Source organism: Phoxinus phoxinus, assembly GCF_949152265.1.
Source record: "Phoxinus phoxinus genome assembly, chromosome: 13".
In the NCBI taxonomy this organism is placed as follows: Eukaryota; Metazoa; Chordata; class Actinopteri; order Cypriniformes; family Leuciscidae; genus Phoxinus; species Phoxinus phoxinus.
Window position 1 is genome coordinate 3,041,768 of NC_136888.1, and position 11,272 is coordinate 3,053,039.

The following is an 11,272-nucleotide window of genomic DNA, read 5'->3' on the forward strand; positions in this document are numbered from 1 at the left end:
CATTGAGCATCGTTCATTATACATGAGAAGTAAATTGCTTGTAAACACCACTTCTGTAAACTGCATTCGAATGGATTTATTGAACAAAATTTGCTCTGCTCATGTTTCCTCCAAGAATGTCAAAACCAAACCATGTCATTCACTCCATCAATAGTGACAGAAAAGATTTTGTAAAACCAGATATGAGACCCATAAAAAAAAAACCCTGCAGAAATAATAAATATATAAAATAATAGGAAAATAAAGAAATAAAGTCACATTACAACAGATATTAAGAAAGTACTTCAGAGGAGGACGATCATGGCCGCCAGACTAAACAAAGTGCTCAAAACTGCCACTTTAAAGGTTACAACTGATGAACACTTTGCTCAAGATGACACAGGGTTTTTTTTTTTTTTGGTCCCCGCCTATATCGAGTTTCCTTTGTGTCTTTTTTATTCAATCAAACATACTGTGTTTGAGAGTAAAAAAAAAGATTTTTTAATTACAAAATAATTAGTTTTGCTCTCACACACTGTATGTTTGATTGAATAAAAAAGACACAAAGGAAACTGCCGACACCCTTAATCCCTTCAAAGCTCTCACTTTTGAGCAGAAAACACCAGCAGAAAACACCAGCAGAAAACACCAGCAGAAAATAAATTCAGGATTACATTTAAATAAAAATTAGTTGTAATGTATCAAGTCATTTATTTATTTAGTTATTTGCTAACACTTTACAATAAGGTTCATTAAGTTAACATTAGTAAACTACCTTTTTTTACCAATACTTCTACAGCATTTATTCATCTTAGTTAATATTAATTTCAACATTAACTAATGCATTATTAAAATCAAAGTTTATTTGTTAACATTAGTTAATGCACTGTGAACTAACATGAACAATGAGCAGCTGTATTTTTATTAACTAATATTAACAAAGATGAATAAATACTGTAACAAATGTATTGCTCATGATTAGTTCATGTTATACATTAACTAGTGTTAACTAATGAACCCTATTGTAAAGTTTTACCCATGTATTTTTAATTTGAGGCTTCATCCATTGAAGATGCTCACCGAACACAACCAGCAGAAAGATGAGGCTGGCCACACCGGCTGTGATGAAGAACATGGTGCGGATGTGCTGAGCCAGTTCACCGATGTCCTCCACGTTCGGCACGAGAACCGGCGGGAGCAAGAAGCCAATAGCAACGCCAAGCTGATGGGGAAGAAATGAGGAATTAGAGTTGACCTAACTCATGAAACTGAAAAGCATGCTGCAAAAACAAAAACTCTGAAAAGCTCTATTCTCATTGGCTGGTTTTATGCAACCTCCAGTATTAACGGCACTGGCAGTTTTATCAGTCTGCCTGGAAACACTGGGTTGCACTCACTAATAATTGCATGGGTTATTTTGTGTGGTATATTTTTCTCACAAAGGAGCACCTAATTCACAACACATGCGTATACGAAAAAAAAAAAAAATTTGGGTCAAATATGGACAAACTCAAGCATAAAAATGTAACCCAGTGGCTGCATGGGTTTCTCCATATTTGACCCAAATTTGGGTTAAAATACCCCTAAATTTTTTCAGAGTGTAATGATTTTATTATTCTAAATGAGTGACCGTATACCCAAGGTTAGTGATGTTCATAAAACACACCCAGTCCATCTCCACATCAGGGAAATCCACACAACCCTAGATCCGGCCGCAAATACACACCTTTCATACGCTCCAGATTACAGACCTGCCATTACACGTATCTGCCATGTTATACAGAAAAACCTCTCAGCTTTAGCTATAATGCAGCTTTTCTTAAACTTTCATTGTTTGTGGTGAAATATATAACACGATTTTAAAAGCCACCCAGTGTATGTGATTTTTGTGTTACGAACAGCTCTGAAACACACACTCTAAAAAATGCTTTATATGGACAAACCCAAACGTTGGGTTAAAAATGTAATTTAAAAATGTAACCCAACGGCTGGGTTTGTCCATATTTGACCCAAAATTGGGTTGAAACAACCCAGCATTTTTTAGAGTGCAGATTGAAGATCCATACACAGATTTAATAGGGTGAAATCCCTAATCACGGTACAAATTACAGGAAGAAGGTCAAAAGGGCAAACAAGGGTGCGTTTACACGACAATGATACGCTTTAAAACGGAGAAGTTTTTTCTTTGAGTTTCCCACGTACAGACGACACCATTGTCAAACCGATCCTAATTCACACGGATCCACGAAAACGGCTAAAAACGCTGTATTCTGCTGCCAGGCCAGTAGATGGCGATGAAACACTGTAGACTGAACATGTAATACGCATGTGTGTGACGCCATAATCTTCACAGATTCACGTTTTTGTTGTTTACATGGAGACCGTTTTCAAAAACTTGCACTACGAAACCCGTTTTCAGTTTGAGTTTTCAGGCTCCCAAAACACCGTCGTCATACAAATGAACGTTTTTAGTTGAAAACGGTGTCGTGTAAACACCCCCCGGATAGCAACAGAGTCCAAGACAGGCAAATACGCAGAAGATCAAGATCATTAACCGGTAACCAGGATAAAGCGCTCAGACTTGCAGTGAAACACAAACAAGACTTCGCAGTGAATGAGTGAAAGCACAGAGCTTATAAAGGCAAACACACACGAGTTAATCACACACAGGTGGAATTAATCACACCATAATGAGTCTCAGTTCTCATGAGATTTCAACTGGATTTGCTCAAGTTTGCAAGGTTCGTGCCATCAAATCTTTGCTTGAGGCACTAAGTAGCAAGTAAACTAGAGATCCATAAGCCGAATATTGTGAACAAGCTGCAATGTGGGCCTGACTTTCAGCATCTGTCCAAATGCAACAGAGTAGTGTAACTAAAAGTCTTCTCCATTAGATTCACATCAGTGGTGTATTCAAGTCCTCTTGTGGAGTTCGTACTTACGGGTTGGGAAGTCGTGTTTATGACGTTGGAGCGAGATGGGGGTGTACCATCTCTTAAAGGGGTCATGACATGGTTTTTTTTATTTTATTATTATGTTCCCTTAGGTGCAATTATAGTATTACTATAGTTTTTTTTACAAAAAACTTTTAAAATGTAGTGATTTATGACCTTTCCCCACCCTGTTTCTCATCCTCTGATTCACACAGTCTGTTTTGGGGGTGCTTCCCCTTTAAGAGTTCGGTGTTAACGCCCACTGTTATGATTGGCTAACGTCAGTGCCTATGCATCAATTATTAACGCCCCCAGCCAGAGGATTTGTGGATTCAGCGTATTTAAAAAGTAGTTTAAAGTTTTAAATAACATTACTTACAGTTTGCGTCGTCGTTGTTGAGCCCAGAATAGTCGGCACGGACTTATCTTTGAGCAACAGTTTTCTGGCAAAGCCAGCATCATTTTGGGATTTGTTCTCAAAACAGTCATCCTTCAAATGTACAGAACAAACGCTTAAACTAACACTGCCGTGACTGAGACGTCCGCAAAAAATAAAGTGCATCCATTTTCCCCTGACGACTGGATCTTTCGCAGCGTATTCAAAGATGTTGTTTGTCCACAGCCAGGAACAGCACATCTGCGGCATCGTAATTTCCCTGTACACAGACCCACTCGCTGTCCGTCGACTAAACACTTGTGAGGCGCGCAGCGATACGAAATGAGCGTAGTTGCCTTGCGCTTTAAGCGTAGTTGTCTTGCGCTGGAGGCGGTCTATATGCAAACGCTGGTACATCACTTCGTACCGTGACGTCACTTCTTACCATGGATCCAGAACGAGCTGTATTTAGAGCTTGATTAAATAAATGATTCGTTTATAATGGGGAGGACGTCTTAAGCTATGAAACTTGCAGGACGTTTTAATGGTACAAAGACCTCTTATATACCAAAAGATCAAGACAAATTTGGTTTCTCATGTCATGACCCCTTTAATTAACAAATACTACAGGGTTTTTAAACACTACTTCTAGAAAATGAAGAAAAAAGATGTGCATCAGGTGTGTTTTGCTTTATGTTTTTAATTAATTTAAGAAGGCACTGTAAACTTTACCGTATTGTTATATAACAAGGCTATCATATTTTGTGCAGGCAATTACCTTATTTTGTTGCAAATAAAACAGCCTGACAGTGCAAACGCCTGTAAGTATTGTGGTATTCCACCATGTTTCTCACCGACACGCACACAAATCATAAAGATCCCTCTGTAGTCAATCATTTTATCCCTTAAAACTCATCTTTGATCACCAAAATTACATATTTAAGCGTTTTTAACCGCACAACTGCTGAAAAGTGAGGCCAAAAGCCTCTCGATCTGTGGCTAGTCCCAGTATAGCTCATAAACCCCGTCCTGATGGAAACTAAACAATCAAATTACACTTTAAATATTTTTTTCCCAAAGATACCAAAGATTAATTTAAGGTTTTAATCACGCTGATGTAAGTTTAACTGTTCGTTTTTTTAAAGTTTGGTCTTAGTTAGTTGAATGTGAAGTCATGATTGACAGCTGTGATTGACACTTCTCTAAACGAATTAGTCACTGAGGCACCAACTGACTTTTTGGGGGATTTTCGGGAGGAGATTGGAGCTTCAACTTTAATTTCTACATTTCCACACCGTCATAATGAGTTGTTCTGCGGTAAACTGTATTAACCGTGTCTGCCGTGAGAGTGAGGGCGGGACCTTGATATCGCGGCTCCACTTCACACTCACTAATGCGCAGACTCGGGTGAATCAGCGCCATTTTAGGACTTTGGCGGCTTCACTTTTCTACAATGGAAGAGAGTGAAGCGTCTTTTCTTACAGTTTATGGGTTCTATGAATATGCAAATGAGCCCCGCCTCCACTCACTCACTCAGAGATCCACTGGTTGACGATCACACGTTGATCTGATTGGTTACAAGGTAGTGTGTGACGTCAGAAACACCAGCGATTTCAAACCGTGTGTTTGAGACTGTCTTTGGTTCACTGCAGTTTTAAGCAGAAAATACTCAGCAATGCCGTCCACTTATGAACTTACACATGGTGTGTGTTAAAGCAGATTAAAAACACCACATAGACACATAAACTACATTAAAATTTTGATTTTCAGCACAGGGGACTTGGTATTAACGACTTTGTGGCGTTCATGTGCGTTCATCTACGCTCTTTCGGCATGACTTGAGCACACGAGGGGAAACGCGACCCTTGATGAAAGCGTTCAGAGCGATGATGAGAAATAGGATTTTTGTTATTTACTAGCGTGCTACAAAGCCATGGGGTCACAGGGGTCATATTTCATTTCAGAGCAGGTAATTGAGAAGTGTGTCTGAGGACAGTCTAACATCTCAAGCCGTCAGTGCACTAGCACTTCCACACCCACCGCATTAAAAAGTCCTGTAGCTTTTCACTGCATGTTCAACGTTCATCAAATGGCCAATAGTTTCAGTAAACACCCGGACATTTGATTTTCTTGTCTTTTAAATTCTCTTTCTGATTTTCATAATGCCAGATATATTATGATCTGTGCATTTCATTCATCTTGCCTCACATCGTGTGCCTGCAGCATCTGTATATTGAGCATTATTTATTTTGTATTATTTCTGTAAGTAATAATATATGCAAGCGCATATGTTTTATTATTTGTCCTGCTCGTCTGCCGAGTGTTTCCCAGTGGACATTTGATGTACATTTTTACATCAATATGATATCAACATTGATGTCAAAATTACGTCACGAAAAAAGAAAAAAATTTAAGTCATATTGACGCTGAAGTCATTTTGATGTCATACTTTGTTGGCATTTGATGTCAATTCAACATCTATTTGATGTCAGGATGTCATTTTAATGCTATTTTGATATCATTCAATATCAAGCTTCAATATCAGATTAAAATTGACCTTTTATAGTATATGCAATTATAGCGTCTGTCTGCTGTCATTTTAAACGTGAACTAAATGTAAACATGCTAGGATTTAAATAAATAAAAGCACACATGCAAAATACATAGACCTAGGCCAACAACTTTCAAGATCATTCAGGCGAGGTCTTTAGGATGTTGAAAAGGAGTCGCATTGATTTACAATGAGTAATAAATATACTTTTTCAGACATTGTTTTGACATAAATTTCACATCAATTTGACGTCTTATTTCCTGACATCAAATCAACATTGATTTAATGTCAATGATATTGACCTGAGTTGTAGGGACCAGAAAAAACATGTTGGATTGATACCTTTGTTGGGCTTCTTTACAACCACAAGGAAATAATTACAAAAATATAATGAAAATATGCATATTCATCATACATGGTGGTCAAAATCTTGACTATTTGTTGATGTCAAATTGACCCGCTGGGTTTGTGTTTGGTTCTGTGTGGCATGTGCTCTTCGGCCAGCCAATAATAACTCTAATATTAGAATAATATTATAACAATAAAATCCCTGTCCCTGTGTTAACTTAGATAAGTGGATAGTCTTATCATTCTTGCGCTGCATTTCTTCCGTGTAAACGAGTGGAAACTTCTCACGCTTGTATGCACATGTCCTTATCCATCTAATCTGCTGAGATTATCACTCTCGCCTCTAAACACAGCAATATCCATGAGGATGAGGATGGTGTTTCACGTCAGCTGTTATATTCACTGTGTTTTACTGTGACTTTATCAGTGTTCGCTAAATTATGCGGTGGATTTTATACTGTATATTAAAAGCATATGAGGAGCTTCAAGAAAAAAATATTTTCCGTGTTCCACTATATACTCTTTTCAGTCATTAAATACAATTACTCTAGTAAACGTGCTTGAATGAGTTTTATATATAAAAAGCAAGTAAAATTCAAGGTGCAAACACAAAGAGCAGCGTTTTTCCTCGCCAGGTATTATTTTACAAGCATATTCAAACACAAATGTTTCCCGAACACAGAAAAAAAAATTGTAAAGTAGTCGTGAATGTATTTTTGCATTCCATTGGCCCGTTTTCCATTGTTTCCATTGCACTAGATGGACGTGTCTGACGGCTAAACTCATGTCTTTTCCTTCTAACTCAGTGCTCAAGTCACCTTGAAATCAAAATAGACTACCGGTAATTTTTTTATTTAACCTTGCAGTATTTATAATAAAATTATTTATCTGTGCACATCATTATTGTTTTAATAAACTTGAATCAGAATAAGTTCCTCTTGCTCTTCTCTGATGACGAGGGCGGGGCTATAACCCGTCACTCACATAAGATCCACCAATAGCAAACCACAACCATCCAATCAATTCCCCACAGACACAATCAAGCCCCGCCCACATGTGTTCTTGTTCCAGAAGTGAGTGATATACACAATAGAGAAGAAAAGACCAGCACAACTTCTGTTTTTCATGCCGACTTTAAAAGAAGTTCAACTGAATCCTTCCATCTCACGTTTTAAACTCAAAAGCGCGTTTCTGTTAAAGCAGCAGCTGTTGCTATAGTTACATCCTCACGTGCACGCGAATGACGCGATTTCATACCAAGGGTTCCAAAATATGGAGCTTATATTATGACAAAATGATTTGAATTTGAATTGTGTAAATCTGAATTATTTGCAAGTGTAATCTAACAAAATTGAATTTTAGGTGGTAGTTTAAATAGTTCTGAATTTGAATTTTTTTAAACGAATATTGAACATTTGAAATTTAACAAATTGAAATGTTTTTATGGCTGAATTTTATAGACATGTATTTTCAAACAGTAATATTCAGTTAAAAAAAATTCAGATTCAAGTTTTCAAGATGAAGAAATTCAGAACTTCAAATTCAGTTTTCTAAAATTCAATGTCAAAAATTCAAGTTAAAAAATTCAGATCTGACAGAAAGTAGGTCACAGGTCATCCACAGGGAAGAGTAGATGATCTCAGAAAAGTCGAACAGAGCATTTTGGCCAGTTGCCACTCTCTGAGGGACATTCTAAAACGCTTACGTGAAAAACGCTTAACGTGGCTCACTGTACGAAGACAGTGATATTAAAGGACCAAACTCAGTACAAATCATATTAATAAACCATACTTTGTATAAAAAATCAGATGAGCCCAGAATATGAACGCAACGCGTTAAGCATTTCCTTACCATAGAAAACCGATAAGAAAACGCTTAACGTGGCTTACTGTACAAAGACAAGGACCAAACTCAGTAGCCTACGCATCATAATAATAAACCATGTATAAAAAATCAGATGAGCCCAGAATATGAACGCAATGCGTTTAATTACGCGTTAAGCATGTTCTTATCATAGAAAACCGTTATAAGAAAACACTTAACGTGGCTTAATAAACCTTAAACCTGATTTTTTATACATAGTAGGCCTATGGTTTATTAAGGACCATTTAAGGTTTATTAAGCCACGTTAAGCGTTTTCTTATAACGGTTTTATATGATTAGAACATGCTTAATTAAACGCGTTGCGTTCATATTCTGGGCTCATCTGATTTTTTATACAAAGTGGTTTATTAATATGATTTGTACCGAGTTTGGTCCTTTAATATCACTGTCTTCGTACAGTAAGCCACATTAAGCGTTTTCATATCGGTTTTCTATTAAGGAATTTGCTTAACGCGTTGCGTTCATATTCTGGGCTCATCTGATTTTTTATACATAGTATGGTTTATTAATATGATGTGTACGGTCCTTATATCACTGTCTTTGTACAGTGAGCCACGTTAAGCGTTTTCTTATAACGGTTTTCTATGGTAAGGAAATGCTTAACGCACAATTAAACGCGTTGCGTAGGTATTCTGGGCTCATCTGATTTTTCATACAAAGTATGGTTTATTAATATGATTTGTACTGAGTTTGGTCCTTTAATATCACTGTCTTCGTACAGTGAGCCACGTTAAGCGTTTTTCACGTAAGCGTTTTAGAATGTCCCTCAGAGAGTGGCAACTGGCCAAAATGCTCTGTTCGACTTTTCTGAGATCATCTACTCTTCCCTGTGGATGACCTGTGACCTACTTTCTGTCAGATCTGAATTTTTGAACTTGAATTTTTGACATTGAATTTTAGAAAACTGAATTTGAAGTTCTGAATTTCTTCATCTTGAAAACTTGAATCTGAATTTTTTTTAACTGAATATTACTGTTTGAAAATACATGTCTATAAAATTCAGCCATAAAAACATTTCAATTTGTTAAATTTCAAATGTTCAATATTCGTTTAAAAAAATTCAAATTCAGAACTATTTAAACTACCACCTAAAATTCAATTTTGTTAGATTACACTTGCAAATAATTCAGATTTACACAATTCAAATTCAAATCATTTTGTCATAATATTAGCTCCATATTCCAAAAGATGATTTTCGCAGTGACGCCAAAGAACCATTGTTGGTTGGTTCCCCAAAGAACCTTTCAGTTCTTAAAAGAACCACTTTTTTCTTAGTGTGAAAAACAACATTTTGCACTAAAGAACCTTATGTGCAATGGAGTCCCATGGATGTTCTTCATATGTCAAATAAAGAGCCTCTTTTAAGAGTGTAAGTGAGCGACTATTCAGTGTGATCGAGTCAGACAAACCTGCAGCCGAATCTAACTTTCTGGGTTACTGGAATGTTGTTTGAAAACGCTGTAGAAATGTATCTACTTGCGTAATGAATATAGGCCTACAAGGTTTAAACGCTCCAATTAGTGCCTAATTTGCGTCCGACAAAAAACAGGGTAATTTATCATAAGTTGTAGTTTAATTCAAACTTGCATGTCTGTTAACATAACCCCTTACTGTATCAACCTCAAATATGCTCTCTACGGGTTTCTATAATATACGTTAAAAATGCACACGACTCATTCGGGGAAGATCTGAGAACTTGGTTTTATGGAATGGTTTTATTGTGGTAGAAGTGTATTAACCATGTTTTTTTTTTGGCAGACTGATTACCATTTGTAGGCTATAACCAGTGATTTACCGGTACTTCAAATTTCATGGTTAAATAGTTTAGCAAAACCATGGTTCATTTGTGGTCATGGTTTAACTAGCCTAAGCCTATAGTAGACTATGCTAACCATGTTTTTTTTTGGTAGTAAAACCATGGTTAATTTTCGTAAGGGTTTAGTGTAACCTAGTCGATTAATATTAGTTAAATGAAAGTAGCGCACGAGGTGTGTGTTTCGCGTAATGTTACAGTTCGTGCGCTTTTACGCACCTGGTTTCCAAACACCCCGATGGCGCAGGCGGTGGACACTTCATCAGAACCGAACCACACGGACGCCACCTGAGACGGCATCCCTAAAATGAACACCTGAGCAAAGGAGCAGGTGAACTGTCCGAGCATAGTGACCCAGAACAGGTCTGGCTGGACGCTGGCCACTTTGATCCAGGTTCCCGCGCAGTTGATGGAGGCTGCGAACAGCGCGATCACGCGGAGACCCTTCCTCTCCAATAACCATGTCACTGGGAATATTAAGGGGATGTAAGTCAACATATAGATCATCGACAGCCAGTCGATGGCGAATGAAGACACGTTGTAGAATTTCATGAAGATGTTGTTGATGATCCCATACTGGATCCACTGGAACGCGTTGCACAGGGAATACGAGCTGAAGAGGAGCAGAATGAGCCATCTTCTCCGGTATAGACGAGTGTCACCGCTGGGAACAGTGTCCGTGTCTCTGCGCTCGCGGAGTTCGACGTGATCCATGTCACTTTTCGTCGGAAGATCGCCCTTTCCAGAGTCGCCTTTTTCGCACATTTTCAACAGTTAAAACCTACCGTCAGTCAAACTTGCTCATGAATCCAGAATCGCGTCCTTCTATTATATTAAGACATTATATTCCAGACGCATACATTTAATCGTAGCAGATTTCCCAAGATCACACGAGTCCCAAAACATCAGGACAGACTTTGTTTCAGACCCAATAAAAACTGATTCAGTTCAAGAGTGAAGACAGAATCATCAACTCTACTTCTGCATCGATTCATGCGCGTGAGCTTCAGAGTTCAGACCCTACATCATCATAACAGAGAAACTCGAGCACGTGATCTACTGTTAATCATGATCTTCTGCGCAAACCAACACATTATCATATATCCGAATAAGAACAATAGTGGTATAGTGGCCACATTAGAAAAGTGCTTTGCTAAATCTTAATTATGACATTAAAAATTCATAATGAAATTTTTTTTGGGACATATTAAGTGTTGCAATTAATACATAATATTTCATGATTTAGACTTATCTCATAATTATGATTTAGTATGACATTATTATCAGTTAGAAATATAATTAAATAAAAAGTCAAAATTATGACACCAAGTAAAAATGTAAATTATGAGATAAAGTCGAAATTATAACAGTCTTAATAATGGCATGAT

The 11,272-nt window shown here is 37.3% G+C and overlaps 1 protein-coding gene across 1 annotated transcript in view; it reads right to left on the bottom strand.

Moving 5' to 3' along the window:
• Positions 1 to 10,890, bottom strand: part of flvcr2a (FLVCR choline and putative heme transporter 2a) — a 46,059-nt gene extending 35,169 nt beyond the window's left edge. The window contains exons 1-2 of the mRNA XM_079633083.1: positions 10,104 to 10,890; positions 1,060 to 1,201 (exon numbers count right to left, since the gene is read on the bottom strand). Coding sequence (XP_079489209.1) covers positions 1,060 to 1,201; positions 10,104 to 10,649 — 688 coding nt within the window. The 5' untranslated portion in view covers positions 10,650 to 10,890. The remainder of the gene's footprint in view (positions 1 to 1,059; positions 1,202 to 10,103) is intronic.
• Positions 10,891 to 11,272: the final 382 nt, after the last annotated feature.